The sequence below is a fragment of the Gobio gobio genome (genome assembly GCF_949357685.1).
Source record: "Gobio gobio genome assembly, chromosome: 25".
Classification (NCBI taxonomy): domain Eukaryota; kingdom Metazoa; phylum Chordata; class Actinopteri; order Cypriniformes; family Gobionidae; genus Gobio; species Gobio gobio.
In genome coordinates this window covers 17,480,304-17,507,211 of record NC_137121.1, presented here as the reverse complement: position 1 = coordinate 17,507,211, position 26,908 = coordinate 17,480,304, and the positions used below count along the sequence as shown (strand labels likewise).

The 26,908-nt window shown below is 35.7% G+C and overlaps 2 protein-coding genes across 4 annotated transcripts in view; both read right to left on the bottom strand.

The window, feature by feature from the left end:
- The window catches only part of LOC307121502 (solute carrier family 45 member 3), a 36,877-nt gene extending 36,276 nt beyond the window's left edge, over positions 1–601 (bottom strand). Inside the window, exon 1 of the mRNA XM_079809105.1 lies at positions 546–601. The gene's annotated coding sequence lies outside the window, so the exon portion shown is untranslated. The remainder of the gene's footprint in view (positions 1–545) is intronic.
- Positions 602–4,316: 3,715 nt separating this feature from the next.
- ferry3 (FERRY endosomal RAB5 effector complex subunit 3) lies at positions 4,317–24,090 on the bottom strand. Of its 3 annotated transcripts, none has more exons than XM_079810416.1 (14): positions 24,055–24,090; positions 23,474–23,657; positions 23,214–23,359; positions 17,650–17,831; positions 16,888–16,987; positions 16,667–16,788; positions 16,141–16,247; positions 14,226–14,423; positions 14,001–14,129; positions 12,523–12,594; positions 12,248–12,450; positions 8,418–8,475; positions 6,709–6,776; positions 4,317–5,683 (listed from the first exon to the last, which is right to left on the bottom strand). In XM_079810416.1, exons 2-14 carry the CDS (start codon positions 23,649–23,651, stop codon positions 5,591–5,593), a joined length of 1,656 nt encoding a protein of 551 aa, XP_079666542.1. In that variant the 5' UTR covers positions 23,652–23,657; positions 24,055–24,090; the 3' UTR covers positions 4,317–5,590. The 3 variants fall into 3 exon arrangements, with proteins under 3 accessions (XP_079666542.1, XP_079666543.1, XP_079666544.1); XM_079810417.1 differs by having other exon boundaries at positions 23,945–24,061; XM_079810418.1 differs by having other exon boundaries at positions 23,949–24,061.
- Between the last annotated feature and the right edge of the window lie 2,818 nt (positions 24,091–26,908).

Here is a 26,908-nt window from a genome sequence, read left to right as displayed (position 1 = left end):
ACTAAACAAAGTCTCAAAATACTTAAGTATTTACCTCCCCCACAGCCATGTGTCAAAACAGCGGGGGTCTCACCAAAAGCTTCATTTGAGGGAAAAAAAGATAATCGACTCTAATTATTTACCAGTCGTTTAATCGTTTAACACCATGGCACTTGGCACCCTATACAAATATAATGGAAAGACAGTAACCTACAAGAAGTTTGAGAGTTTAAATGAGTCAAGCTTTATACGTCAAACTTCTAAAGAAGAACCCACTGTTAATCGTGGACATCACTGGAAAAATAAAGCACAATTCAACCTCATGCAAACAACGCTGGTCTTGTTTGTATAACGGTACAAACATGTTTGCGGTTCTCCTCTAGTGATTATATGCGGCGCGAGCGTATCGTGCAGGAAGCGGAAGTCATTTTGATTCAATGAACAAGTTTCTAGCGTTTATCCCTCAATCGGAACCCTCTCTCAGCTGGACCGCATCAATAACACCAAGTATAGCTTTAATACACTATATAATCACTTGTATTCAGAACAGAACATGCTGATCTTACCTTCCAGACGCGGCTCTCGTGTGTCCGCTCGCTTTCACGGACGCTCCGCTGTTTCCCAACTTTGTGGGAAGGACTCAGTGACGTGCTGAAATTATCCAGGGAAAAGGCATGAATCAGTGCACGGACCCGGGAGGTGTAGAGGATGGGTTAAATCCTCCCATTGAGCTCAGGTCAACCACCAAAGAAGAGAAAAAAAGTGCATGGAATTTCAGTTTCTCCTTTGTTTTTAGAACCAGATCTGTTATTTAATTTAGGTTTTAGGGGCCGTTTTTAAAGGAACATCTATCTATCATCTATCTATCTATCTATCTATCTATCTATCTATCTATCTATCTATCTATCTATCTATCTATCTATCTATCTATCTATCTATCTATCTATCTATCTATCTATCTATCTATCTATCTATCTATCTATCTATCTATCTATCTCTGTCTGTGTAATCTATCTATCTATCTATCTATCTATCTATCTATCTATCTATCTATCTATCTATCTATCTATCTATCTATCTATCTATCTATCTATCTCTGTCTGTCTGTGTTATCTATATCTATCTATCTATCTATCTATCTATCTATCTATCTATCTATCTATCTATCTATCTATCTATCTATCTATCTATCTATCTATCTATCTATCTGTCTGTCTGTCTGTCTGTCTGTCTGTCTGTCTGTCATTCTATCTATCTATCTATCTATCTATCTATCTATCTATCTATCTATCTATCTATCTATCTATCTATCTATCTATCTATCTATCTATCTATCTATCTATCTATCTATCTATCTATCTATCTATATCTGTCTGTGTAATCTATCTATCTATCTATCTATCTATCTATCTATCTATCTATCTATCTATCTATCTATCTATCTATCTATCTATCTATCTATCTATCTATCTATATCTGTCTGTGTAATCTATCTATCTATCTATCTATCTATCTATCTATCTATCTATCTATCTATCTATCTATCTATCTATCTATCTATCTATCTATCTATCTATCTATCTATCTATCTATCTATCTATCTATCTATCATTTTATCTATCTATCTATCTATCTATCTATCTATCTATCTATCTATCTATCTATCTATCTATCTATCTATCTATCTATCTATCTATCTATCTATCTATCTATCTATCTATCTATCTATCTATATCTGTCTGTGTAATCTATCTATCTATCTATCTATCTATCTATCTATCTATCTATCTATCTATCTATCTATCTATCTATCTATCTATCTATCTATCTATCTATATCTGTCTGTGTAATCTATCTATCTATCTATCTATCTATCTATCTATCTATCTATCTATCTATCTATCTATCTATCTATCTATCTATCTATCTATCTATCTATCTATCTATCTATCTATCTATATCTGTCTGTGTAATCTATCTATCTATCTATCTATCTATATCTGTCTGTGTAATCTATCTATCTATCTATCTATCTATCTATCTATCTATCTATCTATCTATCTATCTATCTATCTATCTATCTATCTATCTATCTATCTATCTATCTATCTATCTATCTATCTATCTATCTATCTATCTATCTATATCTGTCTGTGTAATCTATCTATCTATCTATCTATCTATCTATCTATCTATCTATCTATCTATCTATCTATCTATCTATCTATCTATCTATCTATCTATCTATCTATCTATCTATCTATCTAATCTGTCTGTGTTATCTATCTATCTATCTATCTATCTATCTATCTATCTATCTATCTATCTATCTATCTATCTATCTATCTATCTATCTATCTATCTATCTATCTATCTATCTATCTATCTATGTCTGTCTGTTTTATCTCTATCTATCTATCTATCTATCTATCTATCTATCTATCTATCTATCTATCTATCTATCTATCTATCTATCTATCTATCTATCTATCTATCTATCTATCTATCTATCTATCTATCTATCTATCTGTCTATCTGTCTATCTGTCTGTCATTTTATCTATCTATCTATCCATCATCTCTATCCATATTTTCTATCATCCATCCATCCATCCAGCATAGTTGATCAATTGGTAAATCAAAATGGACCATTCTTATTTTTTATGGAATATCGCACATCATTATTTTTTTAATTCATGTGCACTCTTAATCTTTAATTAAAATGTCTTAAAATGCACAATATGTAAAATGTTTGATTAAAATGTCCAAAACCCACATTATAATATAACTTTCAACACACTAAAATTTGTCTAATATGATAAAATTACTCCACATACACATGACCAGAAGAAGTCGAAGCAGTCGTCTGCGGCTTAAAAAAACCTCTGCGAAATCAAGGCATCATCAATCTACGGCTTTGTTTTGAATAAGCCACCTCTAGTGGCGAAAAATTACATATTGTGGCTTTAATAGAAATCAAAATGTTTACATGGGGTGGGGAGGAACATTACCTGTCACTCACATGATATCACAGCAATAGCAAATCAAGCCCCGCCCAACATTTTTTTCTTGTTTGAGATGCCGTTTCACTTGGATATACGTCACAATAGGGAAGAAAAGCAAATAGCAACTTATTTAACAGTTCCTGCCACTCTCTGATCCCATGAGGAATGTCTGGGCCTGGCTTATATTGGTATTCAGATGATACATTGCAGAAAACTGCTATTAAATTAAGTGTCAGCTTCTTTTGACATCATCACCAGGAGAATCAACTTTCCAATTATTGTTTCTACGCTTTTATGTATCGACGACACATGTAGACAGTGTGCAGATGATGAGCTCTAATTAAAATGAACACATCCTACATTTATCACACAAACAGAATAGGCCAGTCCATCAAGGGAGGGCGTTCAATGTTTCGGCCTGGCTGAATAAACAGTGCTATGTCAGGCACAGTTGTTGGATGATAAGGGCTCAGATGGCTAAAGAGCAGGGCGTTAAAACAGCAAGCCAAGAAGGGGGAGGTGGTTGTGCTGGAGGGGCCCACTGAGGAACGTGCACCTATGTCCCCTACCCAAGGCAGGGGTAACCAGAGACCAGATTCAACCAGATTCTGCCACTAACTGATACTAAGAATGTGAGACATTTGGTGACACATTTCCTTAGCACGAGCTCTCTGAGTTGAGCACCAATGACAGCGAGACTGCTGGGCCATTAGAGACTGATTGAGTTCACTTTGGTAAGGACAGCAGAACAGTCTAGAACTTTTGTTACCCTTTCGTGACCTGTTTGATCCATACATCCAATTAAATGAATAGCTATATTTGTACTGTTTTTGCCAGGAATTAAAGAAACCAAGCTGGCCAAAAACACAATGGTTCCAAAATTAATAATTAAATAATAGAATTTTACAGCTAATTAAAAAAATTCTAAAACAATTACAAAATCTATAATATATATAATATATATATATATAACAGAATTTATATCAAATAAAGAACAGAATTTATATAAAATAGAAATCCTTTGTAACCATATACACTACCGTTCAAAAGTTTGGGGTCAGTCTTTTTTTTGTTGTTGTTGAAAGAAATACTTTTATTCAGCAAGGATGTGTTGAATTGATAAAACGTGATAGTAAAGATTTATATCGTTCGAAAATATTTCTATTTTGAATAAATGCTGTTCTTTTTAACGTTTTATTCACCAATGAATCGTGAAAAAGGTATCACAGGTTCCCAAAAATTAAGCAGCACAGCCGTTCCCAACATTGATCATAACTGATTATCAAATCAGCATATTAGAATGATTTCTGAAAGATCATGTGACACTGAGACTGGAGTAATTGCTGATGCAAATTCAGCTTTGAATCACAGAAATACATTTTATTTTAAAGTATATTAAAATAAAAAATACAATATTTTCAAATGTAATAATATTTCACAATATAACTTTTTTTCTGTAATTTTGATCAAATAAATGTAGGCTTGATGAGCATAATAGATTTCAAAGAACAGAAATAGTGTGAAATATTATTACAATTTAAAATAATGTTATATATATATACACAACACACACTATTATGTAATATAGAAGCAAATCTGACAAACAAAAACACATTTTTAATACAATTTTGGCATTATCAAATAGTCAAATTCAGAGTTAAATTGAGTTGTGTACAGTGTACAGTATTTACAAAGCATTGACATTTAGCAAGAAATGTGTAATTAGCACATCAGTAGTATCAGACAAAAGGCTAATATGGATGCAAATGCTTTAAACCTCAGATTAGCCCTGCTTTGCTACTTCATATGGTAATATCCTCATTAGGGGAAATCCAACAAAAGACTTAAAGTAGTTAATATGTAGATTTTCTTTGTATAGGCTCTAAAGAAAATAAACAACACAACAAACTGGACATCATTTTCCTGCTAACCTGATTCATATTATGTAGGTATATTTTAAGAGTCCTGTTAAACACATTAGATTTACAATAAAAAACAGATGATTCTGTTTTTTAAATGCCCAACTTTCCAAAGATTCAAATATAACTGCACACATGCCTGGGCTTACAACTGGCACCTAATATACAAACACATGGTAAATCACTTAGAATGCTTGGAAGGTTGGTTTCATTTGACATTTGGAATCAGCAGCTTTGGTTACCTCAAACTACATGTAAATGCTACCGAATGCAGTGCCATCTTGTGTTTGTGAAGAGGTATGATGACACAAGGGGCCAAAGGTGGTTGACTGCAATGCAGCACAAACACACAGCTTGTCTTGGCATTACCCGTTTCCCATGCAGCATTAGGTGAACGGCAGTCACAGCATAACAAGAGCTAAAAATCGGAACACTTCCCCTCTGATGTTTAATGTGGTTTTTTTTATGTGGAATGTACAGCTCTATGAATTCCAGTGAAAATTCATGACTGAAATAATCAGGCCATGGTGCTAAGCCTCCAGTGACAGGATTGTGTTGATCACACGGCAGTGCATTTCAAAACAGCGGACTGTTTGTACTTCTCTGAAAATTAAGAACCTAAAGTGACATGATGTCCTCCATATTGCCAGCTGAGGTGTAACACGAGGGCTGATGCGTTGGTGTGTGTTTAGCGTTTTGATGTTAGCGTAAGCGTCGAGGAGACTCTGAAGATCTGAGGCAGCATGTTGCTCAGCTGGTAGAACATCTCATCTGAGATACTCTGATGATAAAAGACAATCAGGAAGACAGATTGATGCCACATTCTTTAATAAATTGCTAAAGAATTTAACTTTGTTAGTAAATAAAACGACTCGGAAAGTATGTTTTGTGCATTAAAGGACAACTTCGGTGAAAAATGAACCTAGGGGTAATTAACACATGGTTACCGAGTAGATCGTTCTCTGGGATGCGTTTTCATGAAAATCGAATGTAAAGAGTTTTATCTTGTTAGTGGTATTAACTAGCGATTGAATTTTACTTATTCTGTGCCTCATATACTAGCGTTATAAGCTAATCTGTTTTTAGAGATAAAACTCTTTACATTCGATTTTCATGAAAACGCATCCCAGAGAACGATCAGCTCGGTAACCATGTATTAATTACCCCTAGGTTCATTTTTCACCGGAGTTGTCCTTTAAATTGATCAAAAGTGAGACTGTCACAAAAAATGTATATTATAAATAAATGCTGTTCTTGTGAATTTTCTAAAAATGCATAATGGTGTCCACAAACATATTCAACGTTGATAATAATCATAAATGTTTCTTGAGCAGCAAATCAGCATATTAGAATGATTTCTGAAGGATCGTGTGACACTGAAGACTGGAGTAATGATGCTGAAAATTCCGCTTTGCCTCGCCAGAATATTGCATTTTACAATATTTTCAAATAGAAAAACTTTTTTAAATTGTATTAATATTTCCACAAAATGAAAAAAATCTTACTGACTCCAAATGTGTGAATGGTAGTGTACATATACAGTATATACGGTGTATGTATACAGTGTGTGTGGCATCTAGACAACAGGGTTTAGTTTAGATGAGTTATTTTAAAAGGTGTTAAAGAGTAAAACAGGCAGCTGTGAATGTGAAGAGTCCACATGAGCCTGTAAGCACGTGTCAAACGATGGACACTATTGTTTGAGAATACAGAGAGTTGTATTTTTAGTAAATAAATCGCATTTCTTGAATAGTCACTTATTAGATAAAAAAGGCATTGTTGTACTGTCAATGAGGCTAAACTAACCTGTGGAACAAGGAACTGAACAGTCCGTGAGATTCCTCCATCCCAGGAGGCCATTTCCATCATAAAACCTAAAAAAACAAAGAAGACTCAAATTAGTTTTCTTACCATTATCACATTGTTTCAAGTTCAGATGGTGGAGAAAATGACATCTTATTTAAAACAGAATATATGTAAATGTGAACAATACTCAACAAAATTGATTAATAATATTACTACTATTATTGACCCTCAAAAGTAAATATATTTTTATATTTTTATTTTTTTGTTTTGTTATATGCTATATCCTCTAAAGGGTTGACCTTGGAAAATTAGTAGAATATGGTTTTCCCATATAATATGCAAATAATAATATAATATCTTGCTAAATATTATAAAAAAAATAGAAAAATAGTATATTAAAGAGGCTATATTTTGCCCTTTTACAAAGTCTTGATTTTTTTTTGTGATGTAAAAAAATAAACACACTATTTTTCAGATATTAGACTGTTGCAGCACCTCTCTTCCCAGTCTGTCAGTAACGCTTTTTTTTACTTCCTATCTCTATGAAGCCCCTCCTTCCAAATAGCGCAATGTGCTCTGATTGGCCAGCTGAACCAGTGTGTTGTGATTGGTCAACCGCTTCAAGCACATTTAGGGAGTAACCATAACCACAAGTTTAACCTCCCTTAGTTTCTTTGAAGCCAATACGGAAGTGACTTAAACTGCAATTCATCGACTGGCCTCTAGGGACAGGCTCCAGAAGGGAGCAGAATCTCATTGACCCCCATGTTAAAATGCCCAACTTTACAGCAGAAAAAACACATGTTTACAGCCTGGCACAATTTGTGGTTTTGGTCTATATGGCTAATTTTGCCCTTCATGACAACTGTGAGGGGGGTGAATTTTTTTATAACTCATTCGTTTACATTATATGAAGCCTTAAAGTTCTGCATAATTAAGGGCGTGGCCACTTTGAGTGACAGGTGGATAGCCATTTATCTGCTGTCTGTTAGTCATTGCGTCACCTCAGCTCCACCCACGTACCGCCTCTTTGCCCATTTTCTATTATCCGGGAGTGACGCGCGATAACGAGCTGCCAAGATGGCAATGGCCAGCTCGTCCTTACTTTACGCTTCAAAACTGCTCTTCAGAATCCTATGGGTGACGTCACGGACACTATGTGTTTTACAGTCTATGGTTTAAACACACACAACTCAACCAGACCTCGTCCCCCTATTTATTGCGTACGCCTTGTAATTATTTAAATGAGGAATATGGTGACATGTACATTCCCGGAAGAAAACTGAAGACTATAATCGAGAATAAATTCCTTTGGAGTGGACTTTGTGCTTCGTAACTTTCCAGACCTTTTTCGCGTTCAAACAGCAACACTACACACTAAAGAATGTTGAAAAATGTAAAAAAGCATAATAGGTCCTCTTTAAAAAGTATACAGATATTTGTTACTAGTAAGGAAAAATATCCACATTAAGGCTGGTCTTAGACAACCAACCAACCAACCAACCAACCAACCAACCAACCAACCAACCGGGATAGGCATCTTTTTAACTAAAAATATTTTACAACCCAATATTAGATGCATTTAAAACCAACATTAAGGACAAAAATAATCAGAATGTAAACAAATTGTACTGTATATACTGATATAATATGTTAATAATCAATAACAGTTTTTGCACATTCTACATTTAAGCTCTTTCCATGCCCACCTTTCACACACTTGAAGACCAGTTCAGCTCGTTTCAGACACCAGGGAATGGTCATCTCCTGTACAGAGTGAAGGAAGAGGAAGAGAGGGGAAAAAATCAATGACTGAGATAATATTTAACCGTGTACATAACCAGGATGCAAAAGCGCCAAACCACTCCTTGTAGAGCAACGTTTCCACAAAGTGATGAAGAACTACAACTTCTCATACAGGGCTATTCAAATCTCAAATTAATTTCACAGTTCTTAAATACATGACATACATGCATGAAACATAGTTTTTTGTAGGACATTTTCTCCTAATAATGTCATATGTTCAATGGGTCATTTATGTGTAACAGCAATGTATAAATGCATACTCATCTTGCCGATTTCAACAGACATTCGACGATAAACATTACAGTTACAATTACTTTACAGACATATACATCCTAAAAACGAATCCTGCCCGAATAGGGCTCAAGACCTCAGCCTTAAATCCATCCTTGGCCTTTGGCTGGGAGAACACACAGTTCCTGTTTAGACGGAAAACATTTCCTGAACACTGAACATTCCTCAACATCGGCCTGTGGTCAGAGAGGCTGTGATTGAGGCTTTCGTTTACCCTAGAACTACACTGGTCAAAACAGATGGCCTGATCCAAAACAGACCATTTCTAAACCAGACGACAGAATTTTGAGGTTGAGCATCCAAGTAAATAAATGGCTTGAACCAAAAATTAAAGAGTTCAATTTGATCAGGACACAAAATCTCGGTACCACATTGGTTATCATCCATTATTTCGTTTATATGTTTACATTGGTTATATACTGGCCGATATTGGAGATTGAATTGCATATTCCTCTATTTTTACATTCTCAAGTACTTTTGCTGTCCTCTTATGCTCACTTAAAGTTAATCTTTAAAGGTGAACTGTGTACATTTTAGCATCTAGCGGTGAGGTTGTGAATTGCAACTGCCCACCGCCACCCCTCTCTTTTGGAGCACATAGAGAAGCTACGGTGGCCGACACAGGACAAAGATGTCATCGTCTGATACAGCAGAGAGTGACTAGCGCTCTGTAGATAAGTTTGTCCATTTAGGGCTACAGTAGAAACATGACGGCGCAAAATGGTGACTTCACTGTAAGGGGACCCGCGGTGTATGTAGATAGAAATGGCTCGTTCTAAGGTAATAAAAACATAATGGTTCATTATTATGTAAGGTCTTTATACACCACTGAAACATAGTTATGTATATTATGTTGCATTTCTGTCAATAGATCCTCATAAATATTACACACTGCACCTTTAAAAACACTAATAAGAAGTTACATGCACATTATAATGTTGTGATGCCTAAATTTAGTGAGTGGTGCTTCATGAAACCCTTGCGAATCATTCAAGTTTTATAAATTTGTAGACATGTTTCATGACACATTTGTATAATAAAAAGTAAGCGTAGTTAACAGTCTCTTGTTGGTCTGATTAAAGGGGTGGTAAACCACGATTTCAATATTCTAACTTTAGCTAGCGTGTAATGTTGCTGCTTGAGCATAAACAACATCTGCAAAGTTACAACGTTTGAGTTTAAAGCAAAGGGAGATATTTGCTTTTAAAGAAATCAGTTTCTAAGAACTACAGCAAACGGCCGGTAAGCGACTACCGACATTCCTCCAGGGTTGATGACATCACCAGCCCCAATATTTACATAAACCCCTCCTCCGAGAATATTAAATAAGGGGGGCGAGGCCATTTTGTACCGCGGCGCTGTTGTGGTTAGTAGGCTGGAGTGTTGTTGCCGCGATGCCAAGGAAACACTGTTATTTTCATCCGAATTGCAGGTCTGGGGTACTTGCTTTGTTCAGCCTTCCTAGGGACGGGGGTGCATTGCAGTGTGTTTAACATGCAGCATGTTATATGCATGTGTGTATGAGACAGAGGGGAACAGGTCGCATTTGCAGCAGATATATGCTGCCCATCATAAATCAAAGCACGAGACAGACAGGGGTCGGAGAAGACAGGAAAATGTGACATTATGGACAATATTCGTCTGTATTTGCAATTCACGAGCCGCGGTTTAGCTGCGCGAGACAAACACTGCCAGTGTGAATGCACAACGGGCGCGCGCGGTCCTGCTACACATTTCACGGAGGAAAGCTTCCCAAATCTTCGCAAGTTCAATGAAGGATTCGCACAACGGCTTGTCCTGAAAGATGGATTTAAAAACAGAAGCTGTTTACGGGCCACAACCTGTAAGTCTGATTTATTTTTCATCGATGTGTTTTCCTGTAATAGGTTGTAGCAAGGAAGTAAACAGATGACAACACTGTTCTGCAAACCAGTCTGTTAAATGCTTATTCATACTTAACGTTATCCGACGAACACCTAACGTTACAAACACTAACGTTAAAATCTCAACAGCGAACTTGGCATTAGTGTAAATTATTCTTTGATTAGAGCTTTTATGTATTATTTATCTACAGGCATGCTAAACATGGTTCTGTGTGTGATTTGGCTACTATAGTAAAGCCAGTGTTTAGTGTTTTGGGTTAACAGTTCTTGCGACAGATATTTGGCTATAATCGTTCTAAAAATACAAAAGTAACAGTGCCATTCAGTAGCGATCACTATAGATCCGCAGTCTTTACTCTTGAGGACTGAACAGGTTCTGCTCGATCATCTTCACTAAAATGTTCTGGGTCTGATTCGGGCTCAAATTGGTATGGTTTTATAGACGCCATTCTTTGTAATACTACCCAAAGCACAGTCTACCGGTAAAGGTAAGGAGCGTGACGTTTCCGACAAACGTGCACTAGGCGGTTAGCGAATCACAACACACTGGGCCAGCTAACCAATCTGAGCCCACAGCGTATTTTTGAGGGACTGGCTTCATACAACCCGGAAACCATCAGACCGTTTTTACAAGGGGGGACAGAGCAGTGTAGAATAAAGGTCAAATATATGAAAAATAATGATTTTTTTTAAAAACGAAGCATGAACACGTTACACAAACACAATCACGCCTTCGAAAGAATGTGTTTTACCACCCCTTTAACCATCTCTCCATAAAACAAGCCCTATAATTTATTAAATATTATATTATATAGACTTAATGGTATTAGATGATTTGTTAATTGCATTTAATAAATTACACTTTCAATAAAACATTTGCAAAGGTATTTTTATTGCATTTACCTGGTTTTGACCTCGTTTCGAGCACTTCGAAACTGCTCTGGCTTGTTAATACAGTAATTAAGCGTGCACAATGAAGCAACATTTTCAATGAAAACAGAAATGCATGCTGAATAATAGGAACACAGATCACAAGGGAACAAAGAAAGCTTTTTCTTCTCGAGGGCAAATATATCAGATATATGTAGCGTGACGCAGGTGATTAAACTGGAACTGGAATGTTTTGTTTTGTTTTGTTTGGCTGCGTGTTTGTATGCACTAGAACTAGATGCCAATGTAAAGGGCCAAAGCCTCCAACATTCCCACAAAAACATCTAAATGTTGGTAGTTGGCAGTAGAATGCTCTGGAGCACCCTTAGAATGTAGATTGTTACAGATTCCAGTAATAGAAAAGTTCTCATTTGGGTTTTGAACACCCTACGATATTGGCAATATCCTCAACTACCATTTTTACATTTTTACAAAACTGTGTGTAGCGGCTCAAACGTTCAGGCTTTGGACACTTTCTGGAATTCAGTTTTTGAAACAATCCCGTGATTTCCTTCACAGATGCTTAAAAATGAATCATGTAAACACAAATCATTGTTTGTAACTGTTTAGAAAATAGTTCAGTGATAAAAATTGTTTCTTTAATGAAATGTCATACTATCTACTCTTACCTCAGACATGTCATGCACCAGCAGCAGTGGGATGGTGATGGTGGTGATGTCATGGGTGCAACAGACCTTCAGGATGTTCCTCAGGCCCATGATGGCCGGGTCCCGGGCTGTGATGTTCCCCGAACGCACGTTATCATCCACACAGAGGTGGAAGACAATATGAACCTCAGACAGGTTGGAATGGCGAGTGATGTAGAACTCACCTGATGAAAAAGCAGCGCATGTTAGGACTAATCAAACATAGCGCTAAAAGCATACAGCAATGTTTGAATTACCTGGAAGGATATTAGAGGAATTTCTATCTACGATCTTATTTTTGTCTTCACTTCCCCCATTTCTTGGCATCTCTATAAAACAAAATCAAGATGTGTTAGTATAATGCATCCATACATGTCGTACTTCAATTTTGAGTTTGTAATTATCATCATTTTCCACAAGATTGTCATTAGATTTATTGGACACAATTATTTTTCCCATATAATTGATACACGGCACCTCCTTCAGGGTACAATGTTTGAACCATTGAGACACCCATCAAGCACAGTAGGGAATGCCATGATATTGCAGCCCAAACCATCACTGATCCACCCCGAGCTTCACTCTGGGCAGCAACAGTTCAGGCATTAAGCCTCTTTGTGGCTTCTCCACACCGTGGGAAAGTCAGTGAAGGTGGACACAACAGAGAACAATACATGTTTCACATTGTCCCAAGATTTGCACTGTTGGCACCAATGAAACCATTTGGCATTGAAACGAGTGACCAAAGGTTTGGCTATAGCAGACTGACCATGAATATTGACTCTGTGGAGCTCCTGATGAACAGTTTTGGTGGAGACAGGAGAGTTGAGGTGTGCATTTAATTCTGCAGTGAGTTGGGCAGCTGTGGTTTTATGTTCTTTTGGATACAATCCGGGTTAGTACATGGACATCCCTTTCAGACAGCTTCCTCTTACGTCCACAGTTACTCCTGCTGGATGTGGTTCGTCCTACATGGTGGTATGCCAACATTACCCTGGATGCCAAAGCTCTTGATACACAAAGACTTGCTGTCCTGGTCACAGATGAACCAGCGAGATGCGCACCAACAATTTGTCCTCTTTTGAACTCTGATATGTCTCCCATTATGTTGTGTGAATTGCAATATTTTATGTACAGCTGTGCTATTGCTCTGCTAATTCAACCTTCACACTCTTACTGATGGACTATAAAATCAGTGAAGATTGCCCACCAAGCCATGTATATAGGCGTGAAACCTCTAACACATTATTGGCAAGTGTTTCAGTTTCATTTTCCAACCCCTGTATGTATATACACAACCGGTCAAAAGTTTGGAACAAATATAGATTTTTAAAAATGTTTTTGAAAGAAGTCTCTTATTGTCCCACTTACCAGACAATCACATTTGAATCTCAGTGGTTTGATGTCACAGCAAATTACTTAAAAAAACTCTAAAAGATAATATCATGGTAATAAGAGTTCTCTTTCAATCAAAGTAATGTCACTGTGTTAATTAGATATGCAACAGTTATTACATTCAATTAGCAAAATGCAAAACTGTACCAGCGCATTCCACTTTCTGGCAAAACATTTGTGCATCTTGAAAAAATGTGTATCAAGTTTCATTGTAGCGAGTCCCTGTCGAATGAAACTGAACACTTCCTCGTGGTGGGACTGAAGTCGGATATGTAATGGTGCAATGCAGAGATGCTGGTTTTGGACGGACACAAACACACACAGTTGTTGTGTCACTCACCGGGCTGCTCTCTCTGCTTGCTGCTGCGCTGAGCTCGCGCGTACAGCACCACCTGCTGGATGATGTCCAGCTGCTCATCCACTCTGGGGAAGTGGAAGTCTGTGCACTCCTTAGACACTGTTGCAAAGTCTGATGCCATAGAAACAATTGAATATGTTATTGTTTTTTATGTTAGTTGTCTTTTGTGGACTTTTGCAACGAAATGCAACTAATTAGACATGATACCTCTCTTGATGCCACTGTACGAGTTGACTCTGTTGTCGACCAGCAGCACCAGGCCGCAAAGCGATGTGGAATAGAGCGAGAGAGCCGTCTGCAGTCGCCTTAACTTCACACCACTGCTGCTGTGACGACGGTGCTTACAAAAGTCCAGAACATCAGATCGCAGCAGACGGAGATTGTGCATAGTCTTCAGCTGAGCCCCTGAAAGACATAAATATATCACATCGGTAGATTTTTGTATCTATATTTTGGTTATTTAAAAATAAATATTTCAGTAGATATACTCTACTGTTAAAAAATGTGTCTCTGATGATCAACAAGGCTTAATTTATTACATCAAAAATACAGTAAAAACGGTAATACTGTGAAATATTACAATTGAAAATAAATGCTTTCTATTCGATTGTATTTTAAAATGTAATTTATTCCTGTGATCAAAGCTGAATTTTCAGCATCATTACTCCAGTCTTCAGTGTCACATGATCATTCAGAATTCATTGTTATATGATGATTTGGGCTCAAGAAAAAAAAAATTCTTATTATTATCAATGCTCTGATCAATGAACATTTGTGCTGCTTGATATTTTGATGGAAACCATCATTTTTTCAGGATTCTTTGATGAATAGAAAGTTCAATAGAACAGCATTTATTTGAAATAAAAATATTTTGTAACATCATAAATGTCTTTATTGTCACTTTTGATAAATTTCAAACTTTTGCTAGTTTAACGACGGAAAAAACGGTCTGCATGTCAGGCGCATGGTCCAAAAGAGTTGTACCCAGTCTCTTAATGAGTCATGGGTGTGCTTTGGGCATAACGTGCAATAAACCAATCAGTCTCATCTCCCATTTCCTTTAAAAGTCAGTTGCGCTTACACCATGGCGGATACGCTATTTACATGGCAGAATTTGCGAGCAGAAAGACCAAACGCTTCTCCAGAAAGGAATCCTTTTATTTTTAATATTTGGCATGTGTGCTGATGCGTGTCCCTGTGTGTGTAACAAGCAGAGTGTATATATAGGCGCATATTACTAAAGCACCCTTTAAATAACAAAAATAAATAAATAAATACTGCGCCATTGACTTTAGACCAGGTTTTTGTTGGTCAATGGCGCAGTCGTTTTCAGTTTCCTTAAAATAGCAACGCGCCAACAATGCGCCTGAACACACCTCGTTTTCAGACCAACACGCCCATGGGCGAACAGATGGACGCAAGTGCATTTACTATTTAAACAACGTGGCGCTTGACGTGAAAATGATAAATGCATCAGGCTGAAACTAGCAAAAAACACTTGTGTCGCGAGCCTGGCGTCGCATTATGCCGGGTGTATGATAGGGCCCAAAGTCACAATTTGGAGATATAAACTCACAATGATGAGAAAATGTCGGAATTGTGAGCTGACTGTTTTTCTCAGAATTGCAAGCTTATATCTCACAATTTGGACTTTGTAACTCCATAAAACAATGATTTAAAATGACTGATTTTAGTTTTAAGAGTCTTTTAAAAAATTTATTTAGATGAAATAATAAAGAATTTTACATTTTAATTATCAGCTTATGTTCTTGCCCAGAATTTTTAAATTGGTGCATCCTTAAGTTTATGTTGAGTGGACGCTTAAGATTTGGATGCTTAAGTCACAACTAAAAGTGCATGAATGTCATTGTACAAGATAATAAATTATCAAACATTGTGGCAAAAATACAAAAATAAGTTTTTCAATTGTATTTGGACACTTTCTGGTTGTCAAACATTAGTGGAACATGTCCACTATATGTGAACAAAACATTGTTTATGAGCTAAGAGGCAGGCTGAAAACACATTGGAAGTGGGCGTAAATCACCGCGCCGGTTTGTCGTATGTGGGTATTTTTATGTGCCGTTTTGTAGCGCCCAATGTTTCCAAGGAAACGCCATACCTAAGTGGATGGTGAAGCTCTCCTCCAGCTGTCGCTGCTCCTCGAAGATCCGGGCCCCCGCTTCCCCTGCCTCCCCCAGCTGACCGGGCTGCACCTTGATCTCCTCGCTGAAACACAAATAACAGGCTCAACTTCTGAAGTTCCTCGCTGTCCATCAATCACAATGATAAATACAGTTGTTTTCCAGTTGGCTCAAGTGTAACACTATTCACTCATGTGCTAGACGGTGTCAATGTGTCAAAGCGGTGATGCCGCTAAAAGCAGTTAGAACTGAAACTGCATCTAATGTGGTGGTGAAAACATTCACACTGATTGAAACTGAATGAAATGTCTAAGGCAGAATTTCATGAGTCAGAAGCAGAAGAATCTCTTTGAGGATGTTCCTCCTGTGTGGGCAGCTTTCAGCTTCTCTGTGTTTGATTTATACAACTATTCACTACATACCCTGACACAATCATAGAGCACCTAAGCAATGATTCATAATCTAAATGCCAGCAGTATCTTTAAAACTTTCTCTTTCACCCACTTTATTGTGCTGTTGTTGGGGTTCTGTAGGTCCCGGTGAAGCTTCATCACCCATTCCTGGTACTCTTGTTTCTGGATACCTGTGACTTGCTTAAGTTCACTGGCCCACTTGTTCTCTAGCACCTTCCATTACAAAAAACAAACAAACAGAAGAATCTGGAGTCATTAATATGTCCTGCATTATTATAGTTTGTTTCAATCTGACTGACAGATTGGTCTTACTTGCTGTGCATCAAAGTGTTGGGCAGCCACGGTATTCACATCCTGGTCACACAAAGTCTTTCCCAGCTCCTGCATGACTTTATTCATCTCAACAGCCTGTCTGTGTAAGGACAAATTCTAGTATTAATGTATTTCATAGTAGGAGTTTTTCACTGTTGGACTTTTGTTTCATATGAAGAGTCTCAAATATAAGGTAATTCAGATTTATTTAACATTTTATGTAAATACATTATTCTTGTATTTTCATTTGTGTTTTTGATTACTTCTAAAACTTATAATAATACATTTTAATAATAATACTATATATATATATAAAGATATAAATGTATATATATAAATAAAGATATAAATGTATATATATATATATATATATATATATATATATATATATATATATATATATATATATATATATATATATATATATATATATATCTTGTAAAAAATGTAAGTGCATATATTAAAAAATAAAAAATTAGGTAATGTGAAAAATAGTCATAATAAAGAATAAAGGTGTGTCTAGATGTTGACTTGTATTTCAGTCATGTTTTCTGTTCTTCAAACAATTAATATTATCATTATAAAAAATATGCAAAAAAGTACATAAATAAAAGTAATCTATCAATTACGCAAAACATCTTAATTTTGACTGAATATGGAAACATTCTACATTCATGTTCAGAGCTCATTATCCAAATTGCACTCCCTGGCATTTTCCCCCATAAAACTGAATTCCATCTCATTGTAACCTCCCACACAAACCTCTCCTGAAGTTTCTTGAGCTCCATGTCTCTCTCGCTGATGAGCTCAGAGACACTGACAAAGTAACTGTGTTCCAGGTTGAGAAGGGTCTCTGAGGCTGGAGAGTGGATCAGTTCATGATAGACACTCGCAAAATCTTCGTCCCAGCTGGCTTCTTCGGGACGGGCATGTTCCAGTGTAGTCTACACACAGAAATTATACAGAACAGACTTATCAGGGTGGCACAAGAGTAATCGACCTGAGTACTTGTTCAGTACCAACTAGTCACCTACAGAGGCGGACAGTACTTAAGTATTTTTACTTTCTACTCCAGTACATTTTTCAAGTATATATTTTATCTGTGTTTTTCTTTGGAAAACTTTTAATTCATTACTTCCCAAAGCATTATTTATAATATCATACTTTTTACTGCACTACATTTCATAAATAAAAGGGTTTTTTTTTTTCCTTGAATACTTAATTACATTCAAAATATAGTACTTTCTTACTTGTACTCAAGTAAAATTTCCATTACTTTTACTTGAGTAAAAGTATACAATACTACATTTTTAATGTAATTAAGTATTAAATGATATTCAATATGAAACATAGTGCAGTAAAAAGTACAATGTTATGTTTTGGAAGGTTGTGAAGTAAAAGTTTCCCAAAGAAGAACACTGATAAAGTACATAGGCTATACTTGAAAAATACAATTTCTTGGAAAGTAAAAATACTTAAGTACTGTTCGCCTCTGGTCACCTACTGGAACTAGATAAATTGATTTACCTAATGCTTTTCTTTGTAATTGTTTTAAAGCCCCCCTGCAGTCAACAATTTTATCCTTTAAAACTCATCTTTTATAATCAAAATGACCTATTTAAATGCCTTAAAATAGCTTGAATTTAAATCTACACCCTTGCTTGAATTAGTATATGCGGATCCATAAATATACAAATAAGTCCCCGCTAGGGATGTTAACGATTAATCGACAATCAATTATTTGTCAAGAATACGTTTAATTGATCAAACTTATCGATTAATCAGGGTCATGCACGTGCATGCGGCTCAACCGCGAAACATGTAAAGCTCTTTGGGACCATCTTACAGCTGAAGTTACACCTTCATCTTGACTATAAGCTTGCGTGTGCATTCGCAGCCTTTTGCTTTGTGTAAATGTAAGTTGTAATATTGTGTTTATTTTGTGTAGGCCTATCTCAAATAGGATGCATTTGGTTAAGAATTCATGCGGTAGTGAAGCGTGCGGGTGATCAGCTTCAGCGCATGTTGTCGTGTTTCATTGCTTTGCTCCAGGATCAGTCTTGTATCAGTCGTTATATTTGATAATAAAATAAGTAATTTAATGAATCAATCACATCGACTCATTTTACAATCCTACTAGCCCATTATTTAGACTAAAAACCCTTCTCATTCATTTGTTGAGGAACATGGAGCTTTGAGCAGCATTTGCACACTCTGTCATGCTGTTGAAATAAGCCACTGCTGTAGAGGCATATTGCAGTATTAAGGCTAACGATTAATCGATTAATTGATCATTAATTTAAACGACGATCCATCATGGGAATTTGTGTAAATTGACATCCCTAGTCCCCGCCTCTACTCAATCACACGAGCTCAGACTACCTGATTCACTCAATCAACTGTAGCAAACGCTACACAATGGCAAGCAGAAATATTGGTTTAATTTAGGTGGTTTAATATATAACCATATATGTTAAAGACAGAAACTGATTTAGAAGAGCTAATTATACAAGCTTGTCTACAAGTCGATGTGTCAGAATGGAAATGCGTTTTATGAATCGCTCTCTACAACGTCGGACACATAAAGTCATTGATATGATTAGCCTTTGGCATGACTACGTTCTCAAACAGCTAATAATGTGTTGCTTATGTTACATGTTCCCGTGTTACATCTGGCTTTTAAAAATCAGCATCCTTAGAAACGCTTTAAACAATTTAGAACGTCAGTTGAGAGACATATAGTTCACTATAATATACCTACATAATTCACCAGCTACATTGCTAAATGTACCCGATTTTTCTGTCCCTTCTTAAAGGTGTTCTTGCGTTCACTGTGGAAAAGCCCCAGCCCGCATATTGACGGGATTGGTTACATGTTTGACGGTAGGAAACCACATTTTTTCACTGCAGTTTTACGGAGAAAATACTCAGCAATGGTGTTGACTGATGAATTTGCACATGGTTTGTAAAGCATATTAAAAACACCACATTGACAACTTGATTTTCACCACTGGGGATCTTGATGTTTTTATTCATCATTTTTTTTCTTAATAAAATCATAGGTTGTTTCACCTATTTTTATACTTTTGGATGAACTTTTTCCTACATGCTTTGTATATGCAGAACAACCTGGAAGCTTAATTAACCGCTATAAATAAAACCATAAAAATCTTTTTACGCAAACAACCAGGTGGTCGTTAAAAGGCCATTTGATGGGCTTGAAATAGATTGGAGAGCATCCATGTGTATTTGTGTATGGCTGCTGTAAAATGTTAATGGTTATCCTGTGTGCATAGCTCTGAGCCAACAGCGCTTCATAGAAAAGGGAGGGGCGGATTCTGCTTTCTTTTTATAAGTTTGCTGGAGCAAGTGGAAGCAGAATTTAAACTGCAATACTTTGAAGTGCTAATGCAGATGGTCAGGCTGACCTTCTTAAATGTGGAAATAGGACAGATATTCTGTTTCAAAAAATGTCTTGTGTGGGCAGAGCCAGGGTGATTTATTGGTTTAAAAAATAAATTAGCAAATTAAAAGACGATTGATTTTTCAGTACCACAATTGATTTAACTGCACTGATGCTACGGGATGAAAAAATGACCTGGATGATAGATCTTAATCAGTGTAGAACCATATTGAATTTTTTGACGGGAATGAAAATTAGTTTGTATGGGATAGAATTACAGTGCGTTCAATGGATTGTACTGTTGTTTAACAACATAACAATTGTTCAGCTGACAAAAAAGTTTTGAAAGTTTTGAGTGGTGAAAATTACATGGCCTAGGACCTTAATACAGTGTGTGCCATTGTACATTTTCGGCATAAACAGCTATTTAATGTTTCTCCAATGAGTGTCTATTTCGTGCACACAATGTGGATAAGCTACAACAGTTACACATGTCAGCATGACACCAGCCATCCAATAATCACAAAAAGCATTATGCTTTGATTTGATATGAAGTAAAATCTCAACTTTTAAAGTCTGTTGATTTTATTAAGAAATTCAAATAATAAATGTAGTTTTGGTGCACTTTAATAAAGCGTGACCGATCACTGTAGCTGCTATTTTGTGCTGTAACTAATAAACATGGGTGAACACCAGCAGGTATGTTGAAACTTACCAAAATTAATTCTGTCTCATGTAATCAATCTGTCTCACTGTCTCAATCAGTGTTTCAACCGGGGAAAGACGTCAATAAAACATCTTGTAGGCAATGTCACTTAACATTACATTTACCTCAAGAAATCTATTCAATGGCCTTAAACTCATTAGTTAGAGAGAAAAAATAACTCTAGAGAAGAGAATTTTGATAAATATATACATTGTATTAAACATTCATTATATTTTTTACTTAAACTGTTAGTGAAGACTTCATTAGCCTATTTATTGTATGTTTGAATAAATCTGTCATGTAAACTACAGTTACTACAGTTTATTGTCATTTAAATGTTTATTTCACCAACAAACTGAAGTAGAAACACTTACTGTTATTAAAAAGTTATATAAAAACTGCCTTAGGTGTAATTTAAATGTTTTTACAACTCAGTTTTAGCTATTTGAGTGTTGATTATTAAATACATTAGATTTATAATCCAGAATTTTCCATTTGGGTGCACTAACTTTGCAACATGCACTGTTATAGAGGGGCTGCATCGACGTCACTTTCCGCCAGAACACACTCCCTCAGCCGGGACTGAGTGGCAGAAGAGCTGCTGCATTACTTGAGTTAATAGGGGAAAACGCGAGTAAAACAAACGGTTATCAGTTTAAACTAAAGGTTGGGCTTGATTTAGTCTCCCTTACAACTTACCAAAGATCCAGTGATCCATGGATATTGACATGCAGCCATGTTTTCATGACATTTATATGAGCCTGATTTCGATACATAAATACATGAATATGTATCACTGTCAGTCTCAGTCATCACAGTTTCGAGAGTGAATCCCATATGTTTATGCGGAGGGGCCTATGTATTGAGGCGTGTATGTGGCCGCTTGTCAAGAATGTAAAACAAAAGTTTTATTCAAGTTCTGAATATATTATAGGTCTTTTCATTTTTTTTATCGCCTAGACAGCGCGCAAAGAGAGCTCCCTTTATAATAAAAAAAAAACTGTAACTCATTCAATGAACGCAATCTCACGAAGTTCCGTTATACTAATCAAGTGAAGCTGATACACAACGAGTCTCTTATTTACATTATGTCTACACTTTGTTAGAGAGGATTTGCACATGTGCAGAACTCAGCACAGGACAAAAACTCGAGAGGTGAGTGGATTCTAACTTCAACACCTGTGATTGGCCATTGCGTATTTATTTTAGTAAATAGAAAGTAGGTTCAAGTAAAAAAAAGCATTTCTTAGCGATAGGTGTTATTTACACTAAGTTAAAATAGCAATAGTTTCTATTTACACTAAGTGAAAATGGCAGCGTTTTCTTAAACAATATGCAATTTACGCTAAGTGAAATTATCGATAGATTCTATTTACACTATGTAAAAATAGCAGTGTTTTCTTTGCAATACGTGTAAAAAGTAGTTAGATGTTATACTTATAAATAGTGGCAGTTAGTATTTGCACCTCAGTGTTGTTGTACATTAAATTATTACATATGTATATTATTAATTACACCTTCCCCAACCCTAACCAATAAACATTTTATTATTAAACACACGTTAGACACTTTATTTCCACTTTTCGATTGTTTTCTTAATTTTTTTTGAAAATAAATGCCTTTCCGATCTAATGTGTGATGGGAAAAGAAAGAAGAGTGAGTTCGGAAAAAGGCGGATTCGAACACGTGTTGATTTGCATCAAAACTTTCTACCATGTGCCTTACCCCTACACCATTGCTACTGTCCTGATCCAACGTCCTCCGCAATTTTGTCTGGCCGAACTAGACGATAATGGGCGGTGTTAGTGTAAATAGCCTCTGCTAACAAGGTAAATAGATTTTTCTTGTTTCTTATTTTCTAGTTATTTTCCTGTTTTACTAATATGAAACTGCTTTGAAACAACCTGTATTGTGTAAAGCACTATATAAATAAAAGTGACTTGACTTGGCTATTGATTGGTAGATTTATTAAATGGAAATTTATTTAAAATTAAAGATGAATTGTGTAATTTTTCATGTTCAAATGTTTCTTAATGTTAATATTCAGACTATAAATAAGACATAAGTATGTTGTTTCCCGAAAAAATCTGAACACAAACAATAGGCCTTAAAAAATGCAAATGTCATGCCAATGAATAAAATAGTGCTGGTGCAGATGTAGAAGGAATATAATGATACTGAAATCATTCAATTGTTTGATTGAGACTGTGCTCTTACCTCAGAATAGGCCTTGGCCCATAAATTTGTAAGTTTGTTGACGTCGACCTCTCCATTAGTGAGTCTCTGCAGGGCTGCTTCTGCCTCTCGGTCATGATCCGCTAACATTTCCCTCTCTATGAAACTGACGAGTGTGTTTTTCAAGTCTAAAATCAATGCAGAAATGTTAGAGAGTGTAATTCATATTTATGACTTGAAAATAACATGTTGATAAAATGAGGATTGAATCAGATGCATGCTCAAATAAATATTAATATTACCATTTTCTACAAAACAGGGGATTTTATGAAGCAGAATGATCCGCCCATGAAGATCACTGACATTTTCTTTGAGGGGGAACTGAAGTGGTACTTTGAGGACACATTGATGTTTTCCTGCCTTAAACTCAAACACAAACTCCTTTTCAATTGTATTGGTTTTCGCTTTGTTTTTCCTCATCTTAGCCTGTATTCAAAAGAGAGACATACAAATAATGGATTTACAGCATAGACGACAGATACAGACAAAATTATTATGAATGCTGTCTAGGTAAGCAGCTCCCTTAACACCCATGGATTCTGCAGAGATGGACAGAAATATATACGTAATGTAGCAATTCTCGTTAGACAAATACAGAAAATATGGATGTAAATATCTGTTCATTGTTTTAATTATTTGAATAACATGCTGTTCAACAACAGTTCACATCACATGAACACGAGCTCGTGCCAGAAGACGAAACGACCACATACTAACTCAAATATGTTTGAAAATCAAGTGTGGTTGAAATACGCAGCTATAACTCGTGCATTTTTCAGTAAACTGTTCAATATTATTTGCTTGCAAGACACTTCCGGCTTACCTCCGCTTGTTTTAGCTGTCAGCTGATAAGCTATGTGTGCGATTGATAACAGCAGATTCTACTCAAACGAGTATCTTGGTTTGTCGTAGAATTTTTCCAGTAATTATTCCCATTATTATTATTACTTTCTCAATAATTATTATTTAATATTTCAGACCAACATATAGGCCAAAAGGTTAGCAAAACATTATTAGCAAAACACGAAAGTGTTTCGTTCAACACAAACTACTAAAGAGCCGTATCACGAGCATATAGCTATCTCAATATAAGTTATTGATGTTCTTTTAGATCTCATATAATCCAATCAAAACTTAGATAATAAATATATTTGAGTCCTCTTCTTCTCTGAGACTTTACAATCAAAAACCGATTATATTTGTTATGAAAAAAGCGAATTGCTGCACATGATTATGGCTATCTTATTATTCTTAAATATGAACATTTTTGTTTTCAAGATATAAGAACGCACAGCACATTTTCTGTGTCTGGCATGTAAAATCTATGTGGTCTCCTGTCATCGATACATTAAAGCACGTTTATAAAATATTGGGCTATTAATAGGCTATAATATTTAAAAATAGTAGCCTATTAATAGGCATTTGTGTAATATAGGCCTATGGCACTCGAGAACCTAAATGGCTCTGAATAATATCAATTTCTTTCATGCTGCAATATTTTAATATTAATAGTTTAGTTTCATTGGATCATTTAGGATGGGACTGTTGTTGTTGAACAGAAGCATGAGGTGTGAATACATGATTTGTTCTCTGTTACATAGACAAGACCTATTAAAGATGCATGCTGTATCTGTTACAGGTAGAGTGACACATTTGTTGACCTCTTTGTCTCTTGAAGCCTAAATCACGCACGGCACTGTCTCTTTTCAAATCCTCATGAGGAAAATATGAGGACATCAACACATAATCACGTGGCCTGAGTTTCAAAAAAGCCTGCTTGACTAAATGTCAAAGAAAATTGATAGGCCTATGAAATGCAATTAAATTGCTTTGGTTGTTCTTTATATTATAATCAATAGGCATATGGTATAAAACCATAAATAACTTTTTCTCAAAATCATCTTATATACAAATCTCATTTGACACATTATGTTTAATGGAAATTGCATTTTAAATATTTTTGGAGCAAAATGGCTGACTTTATGTATCATAAATAGCGTATCTCATATTAACATAATATTTTCACACTTTTTGCATAATTTTGATTGGAAATGACGTGCATGTAGTAAAATATTTTTTGTCATTGTTTTCTTTACACATCATGTCTGTTATAATTCTCAAACTTTTCTTTGACAATGTTGTATAGCCTAAACAATTTTCGAGAACATTTTTAGTGGAAAATTGTGATGAAAGGGACAGTCATTAAAAAATGATTGTTTATTGCACTCAATGATTAGATCATAAACTTGTAAGCTACAAATAATTCATATTTATATATTATTATTTATTATTTTAATGGATATTCTTATGGTAAAACAATATCAAGATAAACAAGGAGATATAATTTTCTATTTCGTTTTTCAATAATAAAAAAAAACACACACCTAAAGTGGACAAAGTTGAAGCAACATCCAAATGTGTATTTAATTACAAGAAAACGTAAAAATAAGAAGTTTTATAATTCCAGAAACATTCAATCGTATTTTACTTTGTATAATCTCTGCATTGCAACGTTGTCACCATGGTTACGGCGAACACTACGATCAACGGCTCTGACTACAACAAGAGGGAACACGCGCGTGGGAGGCGCGCCACCTGCCTGCCAGCCGCCCTCATCAGTTTCACTCTGCGCGCTCCCGTTTACTACAGTACACACGCTGACTAATCCATCAAATAGTCTGGATCTGAAGACGATGGACATAAGTGTATGAATTTTCGTTGACCATATTAAACGAGGGCATCTGACTATGGACAAAAAGTAAGTAGGCTAGTAAACAAGTCTTAATGACGTTTATTCTATAGTTTGTTGTAAATCATTTTTCAAATTTTGGTTTTAGTAGTTGCATGAAGTTGTGCAAGTTACGTCAGAAAAGATTTATGACATCTGCAAAAATATGTTAAGGCTTATGATGCTATACAGTGTGAATAGAGAACAAATCTGTAGAGAAAATAAACAGGCTAAAAATGCTGAATGGTTTAAAACCCACGTTTGTTTCAAATATGGACAAACCCAACTGTTGGGTTTAAAAATTGAACTAAAAAATGTAAACCAACGGTTGTGGTTGTCCATATTTGACCCAACCATGGGTTGAAACAATAGCCTACAGCATTTATTAGATATCAATAGATACGTTTTTAACCAGCTGGGGTCACTAGTAGCTTGCTGTAGTCTATAGCTTCCGGAACCAAAGTTATTCAGATATCCAGTCAGTGGACATTAAACGGCTGCCTTTAATTCTATAATGAATAATATTAGTATTTTTTTTATTTTCGTTTACACGTACACTGTAAAAATGAAATAACCTACATTAACCACATTTGAAATAAGATTATACACTAATTTCACAGAAAGAAATAAAGAAAATACTATTTCAGTCTTTCTACTTCAAAATTACACGTGTTAATTGCTGTTTCTTGGTAAATTATATATTTTTTCTTTGAACAGAAAAGCTGTAAGGAAGAAACTAGAAACACTCATAAAGGAGAACAACATTAGCCTTCCTTTGGTGAAAAAGGTAGGCGAATTTAATGCATTGTCTAAAGGATGACTCATGACTTTATAATTACTTTATGGATTAAATTAATACCTGGGGTACACTCAGAACACGGAAAATCAGCTTTTTCTTATTATACTCCATGGCTGTGGAATGATTTTCAAATTACGGCTCTTGACCAGG

Coding starts and splice junctions, on each gene's coding strand:
- ferry3 (XM_079810416.1), bottom strand. CDS start 23,651: ATGAGGAAAAACAAAGCGAAAACCAATACAATTGAAAAGGAGTTTGTG. Junction 14,424..16,140: donor GAGCTTCACCATCCACTTAG/GTATGGCGTTTC, acceptor TATGTCTTTCAG/GGGCTCAGCTGAAGACTATG. Junction 5,684..6,708: donor TTCAGTTCCTTGTTCCACAG/GTTAGTTTAGCC, acceptor TTTTATCATCAG/AGTATCTCAGATGAGATGTT.